Source organism: Anolis carolinensis, chromosome 3, assembly GCF_035594765.1.
Source record: "Anolis carolinensis isolate JA03-04 chromosome 3, rAnoCar3.1.pri, whole genome shotgun sequence".
In the NCBI taxonomy this organism is placed as follows: Eukaryota; Metazoa; Chordata; class Lepidosauria; order Squamata; family Dactyloidae; genus Anolis; species Anolis carolinensis.
Genome location: NC_085843.1, coordinates 141,361,891 through 141,383,082, shown reverse-complemented (window position 1 = coordinate 141,383,082; position 21,192 = coordinate 141,361,891). Strand labels below are relative to the sequence as shown.

The following is a 21,192-nucleotide window of genomic DNA, read 5'->3' as shown; positions in this document are numbered from 1 at the left end:
AGATTCTGATGAAGAATTTGGGACACCTGATCCTAGGGCGTTAGAAGTTTGGACACCCAAGGAAACCTAAATAAATTGGGGATGTTTGGCCACTATGCTTTGCGTGTGGCAAGATCTTGCTGGGCGCCATTGGGTTTCCTGTACGTGATTCTGAAGACTGGCTTGGGACTTTGCAACAGATTTAAGTTTGATCCGGGTTATTCTGCAACGGAGGGCTGGAATTGTGTGGGTTTCCCTGGACTGCATTGTTATTACTATTTTGCATTAGCTGCTGTTCGCCTTCGTTGTTTTGGCTTTCTGTGCCATTCTGTGACGTGGACCTTCTTTTGATGACTACAACTCCTTGGACCTTGGACTGGAATTCGACTCGGCTTTGCTCTTCGCTCCCAAAATGTGTTGTGGCGTCGTTCTCAATTCCGTGGCTGCTTTCTGTTGCTGACTACTGGCTTCGCTCGTGACCCTGACGCTGGCTGCTTATTCCGACTTTGGACCAGCTTGACGACATTTTCCTGCTCTGCTCCTTCAATTCCTGGCTTGGCTTTTGCTCCTGCAGCGGTTTGACGCTGCTTGCTTATCCCGACTTCGGACCGGCTTGACGACGCTTTCCTGCTCTGCTCCTTTAACTCCTGGCTTGGCCTTCGCTCTAGCAGCGGTTTGCTGCGGGCTCGCCAGCGTCTTTCTGTTCCACTTGCTTTGCTGCTCTCAACGGAGAGTTCTCCAGCCTGGTTTGGGTGTTTGTTTTGGTTTAAAGCTACTTTCGTACTCCTGAATTTTGGGAAGGTTTTGGGGGCTTCATAGCTGTTTGCTTTTGTTTGTTTCACCATTTCAAGCCCGTTTTGTGTTTTTGGGCTGAGTTCAAGTATTTTATGTTTAGTCCAGATTTTATCTCTGGTTATCCAGATTATATGTCAGTTCGTGTTTTTGGCATTTCTCCTGTTTTAACTACAGTAGAGTCTCACTTATCCAACACTCGCTTATCCAACGTTCTGGATTATCCAACACATTTTTGTAGTCAATGTTTTCAATATAGCATGATATTTTGGTGCTAAATTCGTAAATACAGTAATTACTACATAGCATTGCTGCGTATTGAACTACTTTTTCTGTCAAATTTGTTGTATAACATGATGTTTTGGTGCTTAATTTGTAAAATCATAACCTATTTGATGTTTAATAGGCTTTTCCTTAATCCCACCTTATTATCCAACATATTTGCTTATCCAACATTCTGCCGGCCCGTTTATGTTGGATAAGTGAGACTCTACTGTACTTAATAACACTGAAGTTTAAGTGTTTTAAGTTTCTGCTAATTCTTTGAACTATTTTTGGACTATTACTTTAATAAACTATATTTTGCTCTCAGTTGGCGTCTGACTTTTGACATCTAGCCTACATTGTGGTAGAAAAAAAGACAAAGAAGTCCAAATTACTGAGAAAAAGTCCAAATTACAAACAGTATAGGAACAAAATTGCACAATTAATTCATCCCAGCCTAAAGGGTGAAAACATCTGGGGAAAATAGACATTTTTTTAAAATACAGTACTGGTTCAAAGAGGCAAAATATCAACTTGGGCCCTTTCCATACTGCTCCTATATCCCAGGATCTGATCCCAGGTTACCTTATTATCCCAGATTATCTGGCTGTGGAGACTCATATAATACAGTTTAAATCAGATAATCTGAGATCAGATCCTGGGATACAGTGTAGAAGGGGCCTTTTCAAGCTGTACTCCAAGGAAGCAGTGGCAACTAGCAAATCATTTTTGTGAACCAACTGGATCAGAACAAAAATCCCTCACAGAGTATGAAAACAGCTGTTAATTTCATAAAGTCACAGGGGCATAACACTGTTCCCTTTTCAAAAAATAATATATAACAGTTGGCGATGTCATCACATTCCTTATTCCATGATTTTCCCTGGTTATTTCTGTGAGACAAAAAAATTAAAAAACTTGCAGGGATATTTTGAGTTGAGATCAGGTTTCTCACATTTGGGCACAGTCAATTTAACTTTTCCTCCAGCTTCCTCCCACCCACCAAACTTCATGGGGACTTTTTAAAAGGATGAAGATTCTGGCTCCATTAACACCACCAACATTTTTTATTTTTATTTCACCTCTTGTGAAGCAGAAGGCAAAAACAGATGGATGGGAAGGTCTCAACCCCACAACAAACTACAGATATACCTTGTATGACTCGATCTATAATGGAATTCCAGAAACATACTTCACAATCAAAGGAAATCTGAGCTGCACATTACTTCTAACTTAATTATTTAATTTCTGTGTTGGAAGTGGGAAGAATCTTAGCAAGAAATTCTAGAAAACCAGATCCATTGTTCAATTTGCAAGAACTGGGCTGAAATGGCTCCACAAGTACTGTGAGTGGGTGCAGTGACCTCACAAAAAAAGAGCAGTTTGGCTGATAATGCTACACAGCAAGGTGAAGCAACCTATACCATGGAAGAGAAAGACAAATTAAGACAGATGCTGCCATTTGAATAAGGCTCCAAAACCTTTTGAAGCAGCCAGCACTGTTGAGCAGGACTTTACTCTTAGCTGTCCATTGTTGTGCATTCTATATTTGTGCAAGATTGTAGCTACCAGATGTCTGCAGGGTTGAGACACTTACAATCTCTTCTCTAAATTTTCTAGCCCAATTTCTGAATTTTCACCTTCATATCTACCCCACTCAAGTAATCATGTTATGCCACTTTGGTTCTACAGAGACAAGCAGATTTTATTCAATGATTCTATAAGAAATTGATTTACCTCTGTTCTCCAGTTCTCTAATCAATTAATGCTTCAGGCAATCAAGACTCACCAGTGTTTCACACAAATTAGAAGTACAGCTGAGAAACACTCACGGCACCACTACATACTGGTTATATATTGTAAGGGATATTCACTAATTCAAGCCAGTAGGTTTTTGTTAGTGTTGTTTTGATTTGGCATTGTTTTGGTAGACTCTTGATGATATCTTCTATTTCTTGGTTGGAATCATGGATAATCTTCCAAAGTTTAACACAGTTCCCAAGGAAATTGTTTGTAAACTAGCAACCCAAAGTAATGATTCACAAACAAAGCTCCACAGAAGTTGTTGAACTATAATTCCCAGCAGCCTTAGTTCGGTTGGGCAATAGTGAGGATTTTTGGGAGTTGTATTCCAACCCAACTTTTAAGATCTGCTGGTCTAGATCATTGTCAGGGAACCTTTCCTCTATAAAGGCACTGAGATGTGGGATAAATCTGTGGATCCCAGGTCTAGAATGGTTTTAACAAGTGTTTGGTTCTGGGCAAAAAGGCTGCACTTTTTTAAAAAAAATACAGCAAATTGAAGATGGGGAACATATGAAGTCAATCATCAATAGTAATTGATATTAATGGCATTAAGTGTTTTGCAACTCACCCACTATTGAAACCTTCATATTTGAAAACAGGAGTAATCTGAAAAACCAAGTCCGCAAAGTTTGCCTGCAACATACTGTTGTATAATCCACAGGACAATCAGGACAATTAACGTGAAATGCCACTTACCCCTTGTCCTGATTCCAGCAGCTCTGCTTTGACTCTGACTGCAGGCATCCCATCAAGCATTAACATTCTGTTCTCCAATGTTGTAATATCCTTAAAACAATAATAAAAAAAAAACATGAGTGAGATCTGGGGAAAATTGTGAAGTAACTAGGTATGCAACTCAATTTAATAATTTTTAATCAAGCTATGAAAGTTGAACAAGTCATTCATCAATAACATTGAAATAAACTAGAATATATACATTGGTTTTTTTTTAAGAACACGTAAAGAAAAGCATAGTGGTATGTTATGAATCATCAGGAAAGTACAAAATGTGGTACTGTGCACCAAATCCAGCATCTTCGGTGTCTCAACCTTCCTTTTATTATTTCTATATGCATGTTTCCAGCCATCATGATTGGAAACCGCCTCAAAATGCTCTTCATTTCTGCTGTAATCTGAGAAGCCCACAGTCATTGTAATGGATTTCCACTTGTTTTGAATATAGTTCAAATGTTCTGCAGATATAGCTCCATGGAATAAATAATACAAATTGATCTAAATGTGCATAATTTACACTTTTGTTAGTGAAGAATTTGGACTGCATGCATTTTGATGCATAATATATATAGCCCTGATTATGACCTACAATATACAGACTAAATGCTATATCTCGTGGTAAAGAAACAAAGCCATCTTTAAACCAAGGAATCCGGCTCATTTTCTTTCATTTAACTAGTTGATGAACCAATGAGTTATAGAGCAATGGGGGAGGAGGGCTGGACTGAGATGTGACACAGAGAACTCAAACAAGATGCCTAATTATGACAAAGGGAAAGTGACTCTTAACTCAGGCTTCTTCCCAGAAAAAGAGTGTTTGCTTATCATATGAGGCTGGATTTCACATCATTGGGTGTCACCCAGCCTCAGTGGTTTGGCTGTTAGCCTAGGGCAGAGCAGCAAAATAATAATAATAATAATAATAATAATAATAATAATAATAATAATAATAAGCCAACTTCACTGGCCTTTCAGCAGCCAAACTCAAAGCCTTTCATTTGGCTTTAGCCGAATGGAGCCTTTCTCTTTCCTGTGATCTAAACAGCCAAGGCCAATATTTACTACAAGACCAGGGTGGTGGTGCTGCAATAAAGCATCTCTTTAGAGAGCCCTGCTTGAGGTAACCCTCCCAGCCAAGGCTATCCTTGATCAATCATCCATCCTTGCCTCCCAGGATGCTGGACATCGTCTTTCTTTTTGCCTTTACAGGGAGGCAGCCAAAGTGAGAGAGGCTGATGGAGCCCTGATAGGCTGCGTCATGCAGCCAATGTGTCACATTCAGCTTGGTAGGTCACCAGCTGTGCAGGCTCGCCTTAGGCTGCTTAGCCTGTAAAGGAAGAAGGATGAGCATTATTTCGCATCCCTGAGAAGGTTTTGCCCAAGTGGAGAAAAAGGACGCCTCTCACAGAAAGCAAAGCAGGAAGGAGGGCAACGGAATGGGAGACAAAGAACCATTCTCAAAACCTGGCAGGTTTAATGAACTGTCAGAATCTGATTAGAGGCTAATGTCCCTTTTAGTGCTTTGCACCAATTTACAGCTGATATACTTTAACCATTTCCCCCCACTGACTGCAACAATGAACTCATTAAAAAATTTAAAGCAAGTTTAACCAGTGCCTTTGACAGTTTTCTGAAGTAATAAATCACTAGAGCCCAACTAGTTCATGTGCCATTTAACACATTTACATTTCAGTGCTATTTCTGCGACTTTCTCCCCAACCCACACTTTTCTCTTCCCAAAGCATATTTCTTTAAAGATAGCCCCCCTCTTCCCCTTTCAGTAACAAGAGAGGGGAATATAATGGATACATTAGATCTGGACTGGAATTTATTAAAGTCTCTCCTTTCCTTCTCTTTTGAAATCCTGTATGGTGGGTAGCCAGGACCTCAGTAAATTTATTGCAATAAACCTTTTGCCGATGGATCATAAGTCATGCAAACCTGCTGGTCAAAACCTGCTGTTGAGACCCCCTTCCATTTTTCTGACAGTATCTAGCAGGCTATAAGAACATGAAATAGGGCATTAACTACACCATCCTTTCCAAACCTGGTGATGGTCAGATGTTCTGGACCACAATGCCAAGCAGCCTCAATGACTCATTCAGTGATAAGGTGATTTTATTACAAAACTTATGAAGGCTCAAAGTTAAGGAACTACAGTAGAGTCTCACTTATCCAACATAAACGGGCCAGCAGGACATTGAATAAGCGAAAATGTTGGATAATAAGGAGGGATTAAGGAACCGCCTATTAAACATCAAATTACATTATGATTTTACAAATTAAGCACCAAAACATTATGTTTTACAACAAATCGACAGCAAAAGCAGTTCAATACATGGTAAAGTTCTATAGTAGTTACTGCATTTATGAATTTAGAACCAAAGCATCACAATGTATTGAAAACACTGACTACAAAAACATTGGTGGGAAGGTAATGGCGCTTCATGCAGTCATGCTGGCCACATGACCTTGGAAATATCTATGGACAACACCAGCTCTTTGGCTTTGAAATGGAGATGAGCACCAACCCCCAGAGTCGGACACGACTAGACTTAATGTCAGGGGAAAACCTTTACCTTAACCCTTCTCAATAAAAGTATATGTTTTTTATTCGACAACATATATGTTTTTTAATTTGCACAAAATCTATCTCTACCTTTGTATCTGTCCTCAGATACTTAAAGATGCTATTTTCTTTAGAAAAATAAAACTGAGGAAGGAACAAGTGAGTAAATCAGTAATCCATAATGCTTTGAACAAAACCTCAGCAAAGTTGCTTTGGTTCTCTGTTCCAAAGAGTGTTGAAAGTGCAAGAATTGAGCAGTTCTCCATGCAAAGACTTTCAGTGATTTCCTTTGAAGCTGAAGGTTCAGCTAATGCTCCCTATTGTGGCTCCGTATTGTCTAGAATAAGATTGACTTTCAATTACTTTGAAGAAACCTAAACTCCATCTTTGCTATAATATATGTTGGCCCCTAACATAGAATGTATAGAGGAAAGGGACCAGCATAAATATTTTTTAGATATTAATAAGTTGGGTAGCTAGCCAAGGACAAGAGAACTTCTAAGGAGAAGACACATGGGCCCATCTACACTTACAGTATAATATGGCTTCAAGGCTACTTGAAACTGCTGCAGTCACAAAACACATGCCACTGCAAGCTGCATCACACATTACAAGAGATACAGCACATTTTAAAAGTTGCAGGATGGTCCGAGTTAAGCTATAAAATCTGCTGGACCAAATTCAAGTATATTCCAGTTCTGGGGCAAAATTGGCTCCAGAAAATGCAGAGCACACTATAGATACCTGCCCCTGCTAAAACACAGCAAAGAATCCAGAACAGGGGCTGCCAAGAAATGCCCCAAGGACATGGCTGGGAGAAGTAATTTATTACCTCGACTCTTAACTGTCACTTTCCCTCTTTCAAAAAAAATCCCGTATGACTCTGTTATATTGATGAGCATTTCTGCAGGAAACTGGGGGGGGGGGGGGGTTAACAGCGGTTTAAGGCCAGGTTCTATGTTCAATGTAACAATGTAACATTCCCTCCGAAACCAGTTCCAAGCTGAATTATAGTGTCAGTGCAAATGTGTCAGTACAGGAGGGAAAAAACAGTAAGTAGGGTATAAAGATTCAACCTGTACTGTGTGATTACGATTATGGACTTCTTTGTTGAGTCCTGAACCTGATGCCCATGATGGTATTCTAGAGTATACTTGCACAGCTAAGGTAAATGTTCCAACAGATCAGAAATAAGTACTAAAAGAAGTAGTTATTAGTCACTGAAAAAGTTACACATATTCTTCAAGAAATAAAATGAGAAATGCTCATTTTAACTAAACAATGTAGTTTCCCAGACTTCTATGCAGAAGGCTGCTAAGCAGACAATTTAACTTCACTATAAAAATACGTTCGAGATTATATACATATCCTATGGCTACTTCTTTGGGGAATACTGTAACAAGATTCCAACAATGAAAACAATTCAATGTATTAGAAAAAATAATTTAGGAATTGTGAAAGGGGCAACAAGTGAATGAAGCAAATGTGATCAAAATCACACCTGAAATAAATGCTGCTGGCTGTAGATGTCCTTTTCTGTTAAAAAAAATCAACAATTTTAAGAAACTATATTTTTAAAGCTAACAAGTATTCGATAGAAATAGATGAATCCACTTATGAGGAAGAGAAACTATCCCCAGGTGTATTCAGATTTTTCTGTAAGAGTGCCTTTGATAAACTCAAGAGGCACCATTAATGAATTGCTCCCTGTTGAATTTATAAACCCTCATTAGTGTATCAGAGAGCAGAATACCTGGAGACCTGATAAAGCAGTGTGATCTCGCCAAAATGTATGGTAACTTACATACCTCGTATAATTCAAAACTGTAATGAAAATGGCACTGACAAATGTGCATACTGATCACATCTACATCCACATACAGGCAGTACCAGAGTTACAAACATCTGGCTTACAAATGACTCCTAGTTAAGAAGAGGAGTGAGACAACAGGAAGTGAGTGAAATCTACCCCTCGGAAGGGAAATTCACCGTTGGAAGAGTCATCATGGAGAAAAGGTGCCTACACTGAAGCTTTAGTTTCCATACAAAAACCAATGCTTTCAAAATCCAAGTATAGATAGAAAGTGAGGTGAAATCTTCTGAACAGGGGCACAGAGAGCGAAACAAATACTACGGGGGTGTTAATCCTTCCCTTTGCTATCCAAGCATGCATGCATATACACATACACACACACACACACTGGCGTTTCACTTAAAATGTACCTGTTCCAACTTCCATACATATTCAGCTTAAGAAAAAAAAACCTACAGAATGTATGTTCATAATATGGGGACTGTCTGTACTCTGGAAATCAACATACATTGAACATATAAAATTTTCTCTATTGCAGGGCAACATTTGATGGCTTCCTAGTTTTAGCCATCACCCCCTGCCCCCAGCAATGAAAATTGAAAGTCTTTTCTATGGCTGTTACTTGCTGACATACTTTGCCCTACCCTATTATCTTTGGCTTTATTCACACTAGTATATGGGGACTTCTCTGAAACTAAATTTAGCCCTTGGGCTAAAAAAAAAAAGCTTCTCCATCCTTGCTGCATTGAGATTCTCCACTGAAATCGATCACAAGTTCTGTCTGTCTATTCTAATTAGCTGGATTTTTTTCATAAGGACATAAAATAAAGCTGCTGGAATGGACTATCCAACCCAGCATTCTGTTCCTACAGCAGCCAAACAAATGCCCCTTGGGAAGCCCACAAGCAGGGTATGATGTCATGATCAGAGCTGCTGCTAAGGACAAGGGCCAAACAAACTTACTGAAAAAGTCACGATCAATAGTCCAGGGTCAGAAATGCTGATTGCAAGAGTAATTAAAAAGCAGTAAAATATCCCTAAGTCTAGTCTAGAGTCAAAGCATGCAGTTCCAACACCACAGCCAACAGTCAGATTAGCAAAAGAAGCCAGAAGTCCTCAAGTAGCACATCAAGAAGCAGCAGTCAGGTTTCAAGACAAGAACAGGTGTTGGACTCAAGTCAAGTAACAATATTGCTTGCCACAAAAGTCACAATGCGGAGGGCTTTCTATCTTAAGATCTCAACTAGTGCTTAATATAAGAATCATTTCTCAGCTAATCTCTGAGAGCTGCAATACCCTGCCCACTTTTCCCTGCACTCTAGAGGTGTGAATATGGGCATATTTAACACCTCTGAAGTTTCCTCAGACACGTTTGCTTTGTTGTCACTTTCTAGACTCCTCAGGAGTGTTTGCTTCTGCTGAAAGATCATCTGCAGCAGTGGCCGAGCAAGGCTGGGCAGACTTCTGGGAGCTACTGGCCTTCATCTCCTCTGCTGGCACTTCTAGCAACTCCTCATCCTTGCTATATGACACACAAATGCAAAATGTGTCCCCTCGATGGATTGTCACCTTGTTGTGGTGAGGGGGCCTGCATGTTCCAATGAACCTGTGGGCGTAACCACCATAGTCATGTACACTGGGGGAGGGCACAAGGGATGTTCCAGACCAAGCACAATCTGAAGACCTCAACAGTGGATCAGGCGGAAGACAACATGGTATATGTTACAACGGCTGTGAAGGCGGAAGAAGACTGCAACATATTGAGAAGGCACCGTCATCGTGTTAACCACGCCACTGGTTGAGACCCTCACTCTGTGAAGACTCATGCACGGCCGTCTTCCATACTCAGACAACAAGGGATCGCCTAATTTTTGTTCCCTAAAAATTGGCATACTGAAGGATACTAGCTTTCCTGAGTCAGTAGTGTAGTGACTTGAGTGTTGGACTAAGACCAGAGTTCGCATTTCTGATTGCCCATGGAAACCTATGGTGGCTCCTCAGTCTCAAAAGAGAGCCATGGCAAATCCCTTCTGAACAATTCTTTCCAAGAAAAGCCCATGTCAGGTTTACCTCAAATGACTTGGAGGGACACAATAACAACTATCACCTCCTCATTTACCTTTTTCCCTATGTTGAAAAGTCCCAAGGTTGTAGGAAAAGATTTGTCTCAGCCACAAATCCTTGTAAGTGAAGATGCTAGGGCGCTGAACTTATAACCTCTGGCATTTGCACCATCACTGTTCACCTCATCTCTATGGCCTATATGTCCTTTGCTTTTACTGAGGCCTGCAGTGATACTTCTCAGTTATTTCCAGTTTATCTTTCATATGTGTCGGTTGAGGGAAAGTTGAATATACAGCTATGTGATATCTCCCCCATAGACTGAAAACATTTGCTGTCACTATGTGTGGGTATTGACCGGTGATGACCTTCATATTCGTGACTTGCTTTACAATACTGCAAGGAATTCAACCCAAGGCTCTTAGACCCTTAAGCTATTTCTCCCAAATCCTATTACTTTGCTGTAGGTAATCATGGGCCATGCTCATCTCCCATAAAGTACAAGAGGGAGACACAGTTCAGCTATACCACACATACTTCAATAAATCCAGCGCCATTCTGAATTATAGCAAAGAACAGCTATTCTACCCGCTGTACCATGGCAGGAATAATAAATCACCAGCTATTAAGAAAAGATTTTGCAACTTTGACTTCCATCATTTATCTTTTCAACTATTCATCTCAAAAATGTTGAATAAATTCAATCCAGTGAGTAGTTACTTATTTCACAGCAACATACATCTCTTTTTAAATGCAATTCCAGTGCTGATGTTCTGGATTGATGTTAAGGCTCTAGCTCCTTTGAAATAGGACTAGGGTTGTGTAGTCTCTCTTTCCAAAATGTGCCTTCTCTTCAGCATGACTACTACCCAACCAACTGCATCTGCCAATAGCTTTAACCATGGGTAGAGCTTACTACCACCAATTACAACCCATGTTCGCTTACAAGTCTCTTAATTTCAATGAATTATGTATTGCCTTGTTGAAGCACATCTTGATGCTATAGAAAAAAAAAAAGAAAACAATAACCACACAAAATTACAATGAAACCATTAAAACATTTTAAATGTGAAAAACAAATTTTAAAAGCCTAGTCAGAAAGATGCTTCTTGAGTTCTTGTACTATACTTTTGTACTAGATGGATCAAATCAATATCCCTTTTCCAACATATTGTTTCTAGGAATTGACAGTTAGATATAGAATCTTAGAGCTGAAAGAAAACGCAAAGGCTATCCACTCCAATGCCCTGCTATACATAATGGATGAGATATAGATGGACACTTCTGGGCAATCATAAAATTCAGTGGTGACATTTGTTGGCCACCAGCACCGATCTTGGTAGTATACTGCCATTTAATAGTAATCTGTCACAATCATTGTTGGGGTTCTCTATGAATTTATCTAATGCTTTTATAGATATACACAGATACATTTCAGCTATCAGTTATTGTGTATAAACTCCTCCATCTTTTCACCACATCTGCAAGATTGTAAAATTAACTAAAAGTCAGTTTCCCTCCATGAAGAGAAATTATTCCTCCCTTATAATGGGAATGTAAACTACTGTACTTCTAAAGCACTAATTATTAGCATAGGCGACTTGCTGTTTGAAACTAGTTATGTGAGAACTGATTACGAAAAACCAAAATAAATCACTATTTCAGGATCATCCAGTTCAGGTGATTGTACTGATCCCTGGGTCATTTTTTATTCCTTAGAAAGTTTTTTCCACATGAAGAAATTAAACTAAAGCGATGATCTCTTTCAAAAGAGTGTGCTCATGACATCTCATGCTCCGATTCCCAAAATTACACTCACATTGCTCTGCTATTTTGGCTATTTGTAGCAATCATGTTATTAAAACAACACACTGGTTATACACACTGAAGTGGAATAAACTCTCGCTGTTGTGCAGACTAGAACATCTATATCTCATCCATTATGCAAATCTTCACAGAGCAGCTAAGCAGCAGTGAAATTAATGCAGTCAATAAGATTAGCCACCCATCTAACTTAATTTTCACTTGAGAAAAACAAAAGCAGTCTTCCTATTTTCTAATTTGAAAGAAATTGTTGCTTAATGCTCCTACTCTGATGCACTCTACTAGCTGTGAACACTCTTGCCAGAAAAAGCTCTTTATACCAGATGAAGCCAACAACTATTTGCCCTGATTTACAAAGAATGCCCCCCCCACAAACCAAACATTGGGTTGGGTCTTTAAGTAAGCTAACAAGGATGCCAGCAGAAAGAGAGTTTTCCTAACTTTTCTTTGCTATTGCAACCATCTATGGTTCCTGAAAAGGCTTTCAAGGAGTTGGAAGGAAGGTCTCTTGAAACCATACAGCATGGGAAGGTGCTGCGAAGGAAAAGGAGAAAAAGGAAACTGCTCTTCTGCAAATCTTCTCAAATTAGAAGCAAGACCTTCCCATTCACCCTGTCTAGAGTCATTGCCCCACCAAGGAAGTTTTACAGTTGGGAGGGTGCTTACACTAAATGATTTAAGAGGAATGTCAGAGGGAGATGGTGGCGGGATACAAAAATAAAGTTATTACTATGATTATATTATTATATTATTAAAGTGTTCTCCTGGGTTGAATATTTATGGATATTAAGGGGACTTTGAGGCATGCTGGAGGAGAGAAAAGCAGAAAACTTACTTTCCATTAGCTTCTTTATACTATTGTATTCATATGCTTCCACGTACCTGTTGCTCATTATGAGATAAAATAATGATTTTATCTCATAATTATCTCCTGAAATAATTTACAAAATCATTATGATATTTACCAGAATATCATAGGGTCTCTATTTGACAGAAGGCAAGACTTTCTCTAAGCTGGCAAGTTATATATGCTTTATGGTCTGTCTATCTATCTCTCTCTCTAGGCCCTGCAGGTGCAGTCTATTTCTATTTGAAGGAAATCCTCTGGTTGATTAGTACCTGTTGGACAAGCTTTAAATATGGAAAGGTAATTCTGTCATAGACTTTTTAATCCATACAATGAACTTGGTTCTATCTATCTATCTATCTATCTATCTATCTATCTATCTATCTATCTATCTATCTATCATCTATTGCATCCACTCTAATTCCTATGCATCTTTTCCTGGGTTTGTGTAAATATGATCAAAACTGTACCACCCTCATATAAGAGGGAGGTAGTAGGAAATACAGAATAACAACAAAGTTTGCAGAGCTGCAAAAACTGTAAAAAAATAGCAAAAGCAGCAACACTGGCAGCAACAACAAAAAAACCACAAAAAAACTGAAAAGAAAAGGGAAAAGACTTTGAAGAGGGAGTAAAATGACATAGTTCGAAAAGGAGAAAGATACACATAATTACAAAAATGGCTAGAGAAAATCCTCTTCTTGTCTGGATATATTTCTTGGTTCCCACTGAGAAGCTAATTTTAAAAGTCCCCAGGGATCAATGCAAGCTACTGATACAAATCATTGAAAGAATCCAAGATTTTAATTAATCTCAGAGTTGCTACAATGAGTGGCATACTGTTAGAAGCATATTATTGTTATTGCTGTTTACTATTGGGGAGGAGAAATGGGAGGCATTCCAGATATGGCTACTCGGGCTCCCAGTGGAAAGCAAAGGAGGATGAACGTGTGTGTAAGTGGAATCTACTTTCTTACTCCCCTTGAGCTGAGACCAGATGGTTCCTTCTCATCTGAACTGCTTTCCGCACTTTCCCTACCCAGCCCACGGTAAACAATAGCAACAGCCCCCTCCTTGGTTTGATATATGTGGGGCAGGAGTTCTTCAAAAAAACTGAAAAACATAAGCTTAAAAAACATCAATACATAGTAAAAACATATAAGCAGAATACATCCCCCAAGAGGAGCACACATCAGAGGCCTTTGACCTCATCAACTCTCAAGGAAGTACCAAGTCAAAAAAAAAATGGCTAATTTGCTCCAGTACTTAACAATATATGTAAGATTTATAGATTGTGTGGGGAGCCACTGGGACTACAAGGTAAGTAACTTCAGCATATCTCCTGGGTAATTTTTTTATCCCCCACCTCCCTAGGAAAGACATTACTTCTTCCAGTGAGGGAAACACCGATGATGGGTTGTTCTTCGTACCCCACCCTGGGCTGTCCGCTGCCCAAGTCCAGCATCTCTCCCACAGGTTTTGATTCTGCTTCCTAACAGCTCTCTCCCCATGCTTCCAGTGCTGCTTTTTCTAGTTGGGATGCCTTCCTTCCTTGCATACTGAGCTCCTACTATCTCCCTTCTTTCGATTATTTCCTCAGTTTGGGAGAAACAGCAGACAAGGAGGTGAGTAGCATGTAGTCCTCCATATCCTCTCACAACCTTATAAAATGTTCCTCCAGCTGCCATTATCTAGAGCAGGACTCCCCAAACTAAGGCCTGAGGGCCGGATGCTGCCCTCCAAAGTAATTTACCTAGCCCCCGCCCCACACTTAGGGTTGCATGAAGTCTGAAACAACTTGAAGGCACAAAACAACGATAATCCTAATTAACTTGACTATCTCATCAGCCATAAGCAGGCCCACACTTCCCATTGAAATACTGGTAAGTTTATGTTGGTTAAAATTATTCTTCATTTTAAATATTGTATTGTTCTTTCATATGTATATACAGTGTTCCCTCACTACTTCGTGGTTCACTTTTTGCAGATTCGCTGTTTCGTGGTTTTTCAATAAACTCTAAAAGACTATTATAAATAACTAGCTGTGCCCAGCCACGTGTTGCTGTGGCGAAGTCTGGTGGTATGGAAAATAAAGTATTGAGGAATTGGTGGTAGTTAAGGTAAAGGGTAAAGGTTTTCTCCTGACATTAAGTTCATATAAATGGGTTATATAGTTGTGTGGAAGGGCCTTGAGTCTACACTGCCATATAATCCAGTTAAAATCAGATAATCTGTATCTTATAGGCAGTGTGGAAAGGCTTAAGTGAGGCCTAACTCTGCCTATCCCCTGGGCTGAGTGGGTTGCTACGAGACCAAGTGGGCGGAGCTTAGCCTTCTAACTGGCAGCAATTGGATAAAAACAATTATTCCTCTCCCTCTAATTAGGACTTTATTTTTCTTTTCTTTTTGTTGTATGAACATAGAGGCATGGATGAGGGATTGTGCTGCCAAGTTTAGTGTTTCTGGGATGTGTAGTTTTGTTGTTTTGTCCTAGGGCGAAATTTCATTACCCTTTTATATGTATAGATAAAAAAATTACCATTTACAGCCTAAGGGAGGAAGGAGAAGCCAAAGGGAGAGAAAAGGAGCCCAAGTGGCAATGGGAGGAGAAGGAGGTGATTTATCAACACACGATTGGTTGATAAAGACTTAAAATAGTGTATAACTACTAAAATAATGTATAAATATCAAAATAAATATAGCGTCCCTACTTTGCGGATTTTCACTTATTGCAGGTGGTCCTGGAACATAACCCCCCTGATAAGTGAGGGAACACTGTATATTTGCACTATAATAAGGTATGTGCAGTGTGCATAGGAATTCATTCATGTTTATTTCAAATTGTATTCCAGCCCCCAACAGTCTGAGGGACCACCAACCTGCCCTCTGCTTTAAAACTTTGAGGGTCCCTGATCTAGTGCCAAAGGCTTGTCTAAATAAAAAGACCTTTGCCTGTCAGTGGAGAGAGTAGACATGGGGCCAACCAAGCCGCCAGGGGATGAAATTCCACAACTTGGGAGAAAGAAGGCTCTCTCCCTCATCCTCACTAAATGCACTTATGATAGTGGCAGAATTGAGAGAAAGCCTCCCCTTGAAGATCTTAAAAGTTGCACAGGCTCATAAAAAAGTGTATCCAGGTAGTGAAGGTCAGAGCCCATTACAAGCCAACAATATGGTTTCAGCTTTGAAAGCAGAGTGACAGACAATACATTTCTGTGCATTTTATTACTACAATCTTGGTTAACTTTGTTGCCTTTCCCATATTTTACTACAGAGATGCCCTGCTCTTCTCCAAAACATCACAATGCCCTCTAAGCTAATCTCATCTACGCAGTTTTCAAAGTCAGTCTGGCTTACTTTCAACCACATTATGTTCTTGAATACCAGATTTTGGACAAGAACCTACTTGAAACTAAAACTAAACAAGAATGATTCTGTGGCTAAAAAAATTTATATGACAGATATATGAGAAATGTTTTGTCATAAGTCATAAATATTATGAGCATCTATCTAGTGAGCAAGTGAACTGGACTAGATGATCTTCAGTCACCATCCAGGCTTGTTTTACTCTGTCAGTTAGAAGTCATAGAGCCTCCCAACTCCTTCAGTTTAGGAGATCCATCACTTTAATGTTGCCATTTCTTATGCTACCTGTTCCTGGACATCTGTATTCATAACAGATGGTGATAAGGGATCCTGTGAGTCTCTCTTTACTTCAGCCTGCTGTAAATGGGAAAGGGCCTGACAAAGAAAGAGCTTGTGGGCTGATGCTCCAGACCAGATCACACTCATGGGACTCATACACTTCACCCTTTTTATGTTTCCGCTCGCATTTGTACTCTTGCGCAAAGCCAAAGGGACAGAGTTAAAAATGACAGAAGCTACCCAAAAGCAGTTACTTTCTTCCAAGCAAAGAGTGTATGAATGTGACAGTAAACACACACTCCCACAGTTACTGGAGTCTTAGTAATAAAATATGCTTTAAATTTAGTACAGACTGTAATGCAGCCTCGGGTCATCTGTAGCAGCCGCAAAAAGTTACATTTTACAGCAAAAAAGGAGGTAAGAGATTCCATTAACCATACACAATCTAGCATGTCAGTAAACAAAAAAAATAGATGTACCAAAGAAGACCATTTTGCACTAGAATAAGAAACAGGAAAGCTTGGTCACATTGTGTCATCAACTGGTAGCCCCCAAATCATCACAATGTGTTGTGTCACTGAGATAGTTTAAGACATTTTGCTCACTAAAGCAGAACACTCCAAATTATTCTTTCCAACTACAACTACAAGTTATAATAGTACCGCATCCAAAAAGAAAAAAGAAAACAACCTTTTCAACTGCTCTTATTCACTAAGAGTGCATCTACACCAAGGGTCCCCAAACTTTTTAAACACGGGGCCAGTTCACAATCCTTTGGACTGTTGGAGGGCCAGACTATAGTTGGCCACTGAGCAATAATTATAATTATTATTATTGCTGCAATTCATGCTCTTGTTTTCTCACTTCTTTTTATGGGAATGAATAGTTTATGTCTGCCTGGCACTATGGAGGACTTGCGGGGGGCAGGGGGACAAAATACTGTTCTTTGTTTTATGACTGTTTATGGTTTTCTTTGTTCTTACTTTTTCTTGAATCTAATATAATAGCAAAAACCAGGTGCTTCTTATAATTCAGAACCTTCTAATTCCACTCCTAACCAAATAAAAATAGAAAAGTAAAATCAATTTGTAATTACTTTCAGACTAAAATGTACTTTTAATATACCGGGCGATGTGAATTCAACATCCTCATAATGAATTTTAGTTCCTGCAGTAGAGTGCTTTATATCCCGGGATCTGCTTTATATCTACACTGCTTTATATACCAGGATCTAGTCCCAAATTATCTGCTTTGAACTTGATTATATGAGTCTCCACTGCCATATAATCTGGGATAAGCAGGTAATCTGGGACCAGATCCTGGGATATAGGGCAGTGTAGAAGGGGCCTCAGTGTGGTTTAGAGGGTTGATTGTTGAATAACAACACCGGAAGGCTAGGTTTAAATCCCTGTTAGGAAACCCACTGGATTACTTTGAGCAAGTCATATTCTCCCAGGAAAGGAAAGGGCAAACCTCTCTGAACAAATTATGCTTAGAAAATCCCATCATAGGTTTGCATTAGGGTTGCCATAAGTAAAAAATGCCTTGAAGGCACACAACAGGCAACAACCAAGTAACCAAGTTATTTTCAAGGGCCATGTTTCTACATTTCCCAGTGTAAGATTTCTGCAGGTGGAAGCCCATTACAGATCCCTGACCACCACCCCCCGGACTCTCAGTGTTGCTGCTCCCTCCCTGCTTAACATTCAGAGGCTTGTGGGAAAATGCAGTCCAATGACATCTTCTCCCAAGGTCCACCAGGCCTTCTATTGCTCCCTCACTCCATCAGCAACAGAATGACCACACAGGAGGGCAAAATTGAAAGTCTTGGGGTATGAAGGCTCTGGCTATTGAAGAACAGAAGTAGCTTCAACAACCATAACAACAACAAGGCACATGTAGGTATAAGGGAGAATTAGGCTTGTGTATGTCAATAATATGTGAACTAGAGTGAAAAGAGAGCTAATGTTGTATTTTTCAACACTTGAAAATTTCAATGTCTTTCCAAAAAAAGATGTAAAATACACCTTTGGCCGCATAGCTTTCCAATTTCAAAAATGGTTATGCCTCTGTACATACATACACATCACATGCACATACACATATGGGAAATGCAAAGTGTAGAAACACTAGAAAATGATAAGTTGTACCTATCCACCAACCAACCAACTCCTCTCATTAGTTTCCATGAGACAGTGATAGCCCAAAACATATTTTCCTTGTGTTATGAATTCCTATGGGACAAGGTATAATTGTCTCTCCCTGGTTAGATGATTAGACAGCACTATGTCAGTATAGATAAAGAAAAGAAGGGGCAGAAAGGCATACAATGAAGGCAATGAGCCATATAATGAATTTAAGTAACCAAATGAATTTTTGGTTAAAGACTTCTTCTAAGACCCTGTAGGACTTGGACTGCTCTGTCTACTGGACACTGTTGACTCTAAGTTGGATATTTCATGGAAGCTGCCCTTTCCCCCATTTTCTCTTTCTCGGAATCATTTGAATTGCCTCAGAATTTCCATTTCATAAAGCATATTTTCTTTGGGCTACAAGCCAGGGCCAGAAAGCCTTAAGCATTCTATTTCCTTTTTAAAAATTCCTTATCCTCCTGTTTTGGAAATATGCTCTGAAGGGAAATGCTTTTGGGTGACTAGCAACCCAGACCTGCACCAATATCCAAGCTGCTCCCTTGAGCCAAGTTTCCTGCACACAGCATGCAAAGCATATGCATTTCCATGACATGACACTGCCTGGTCAATAAAGCTCTCTTAAATGATATGGATATTACATTTACGAATCTCCATGAGTTTGTTTTCTGACTTGTAATTGTTCCATTTTCCCCACAAATACCACCAATTGTTTTTTCCCAATGCACATAGAAAAATGCACGCCCACAATACACCTTGGCTTCTCTTTGCATGGGACGGCTGGCTGCTGTCATGTTGTTCCCTACAGGCAATTGACAGTGTACAGTAAAGTAGAGTTGCCGTTGACTCATCTGGCAATTCCTCTTATTACAGCTGTGCCCACAATCAAGCTGAGCTACACTGTGACAATTTATATGGATTCAATCTTACTACTTCAGGGCTATCCCCCAACATACACGCGTGCACACACGCACGCTACACAATAAAGTTATGTATTACTTAATTTCTCATTGGTATGTCCAAGTCTAAAACTTAACTGTTCATAACATTTTCATTACATTCCAGTTCATAACATTTTCATTACAGAAATGCTATAAGACCTATTGCCATCTGCATAGAATTATGGCTAATGTCAAATTTAAGTTTCAGTTCCCATTCAGGATACACATTACTCTAGTCTTGTACCAAATCAATGGACAAAATCCAGAGTACACCTCATTGCATTCATGAACTTTCTCCCAAGCTTTCTTCTCTGTACCCACACATGGGTGGACTATTAGATAAGGTGTTAAATCCTATATCACATGAGGTCAGCATCTTTAAAGTTTGAACTTAAGTAGATTCACCACACCACTGACAGGTCTCATCCCCAAGAATATACATATATGTGATCTTAAATTGTTGTACCACTGCTCCCCAACATAACTCTTTCCAGAATGCTGGACTATAGCTTTCATCAATGTTGGCAAACAACTAATATTTGGCGGCGGTGAGAGTCATGGTGCACCATATGAAGGGGATATCATATTGGGGAAGGCTGTCTCACAGCAAATAAACTTTTCTGTAAATTGCCCTTTTCAGACAGGATCACCCCTTCCTTTCATTGCTTTTGTAAGGTAAACGTCATGCTTGGTTTTATATTATCTCTATGATATATTGACTAAAACAAAAAAGAAGTGAAGACTCACAGAAAAATGGGATGCTAGTTGCTAGGTGACAGGTGGAAGCTCACTCTCTAACAGCATGAAAACATCTGTATAGCTGTACAGATGGGCTGGGGCAACTAATGGAAAATAAGATGAATCTCCAGTATACAGCTATGATTTCCTTTCCTTTTTTAAAAAAAAGAGCTAGTGGGAGTTCAGAGTGAGCATTTCTAATGGGCAGGTCTTGATCTTAAGCTAGTTTTTAAACTAGAAAACGAATAAACATTATTTACGAAGATCTTTGGCTGGCCCCTAGAGCTTAAATGCATTGGAAGGCATTGATGCTTCCTGACTTCACATTCATCATATTGAGTGTTGCTAATAATGCACTGACTAAGCATATGAACTGTGGTGCTCATGGTTAACATTCTACCTCAGCCAAATGAATGCACAGAATATTTTAAATCAAATATGGGTGTTTAAATGGGGAGATGTATACCACAGAATAGCTGGGGGGAAAAACACATTTATTCCAGGTGATAAGCACATACCTCTTCTACTTGGTGTTTCTAAACGCTATTTGTAAGAGAACAATCTCTGAAACAAAATAAACTGAAAACTGTTTTAAAAATGTAAATACTTGTTGAACCAATGTTTCAAAAGTAAACAGTGACAGGACATATATACACTATAGGCCAAGTTAGTGTTTAAGGTGAAGGCAGAGGCTTCAATCCATTCAGGTTTGATGTACTCCATGAATTTTTAAAAAATGCCAAGACTCAGAAGACAGAAATGCATTTCTTCAAATTGAGTAATTTTTAGATAGGAAAGAAAGTCATGCCTTATTTGATACATGCACTGAGAAATACTTGCACTTCAGTGGAACTCAGCATCAGTCATGCCACAAAACACAATTGGCAAGAAGATACATGTATCACTTCAGATCAGAATTCTAATCTATATGAGACTAAAGGCAAGACAATTACGGTTTAAGGGTGCATTTGGATAAAGCAATAAAAATGTGGTTCGTTGTGATGAAAATTAGTCTGGGGACACATCAT

At 39.4% G+C, this 21,192-nt stretch overlaps 1 protein-coding gene and 1 long non-coding RNA gene across 2 annotated transcripts in view; both read right to left on the bottom strand.

The window, feature by feature from the left end:
- The window catches only part of LOC134297603 (uncharacterized), a 38,660-nt gene extending 35,130 nt beyond the window's left edge, over positions 1-3,530 (bottom strand). Inside the window, exon 1 of the long non-coding RNA XR_010004398.1 lies at positions 55-3,530. This is a non-coding gene — a long non-coding RNA (uncharacterized LOC134297603). The remainder of the gene's footprint in view (positions 1-54) is intronic.
- Positions 1-21,192, bottom strand: part of klf12 (KLF transcription factor 12) — a 291,369-nt gene that overhangs the window by 195,476 nt on the left and 74,701 nt on the right. The window contains exon 3 of the mRNA XM_062976974.1: positions 3,538-3,627. Within this exon, the coding sequence (XP_062833044.1) occupies positions 3,538-3,627 (90 nt within the window). The remainder of the gene's footprint in view (positions 1-3,537; positions 3,628-21,192) is intronic.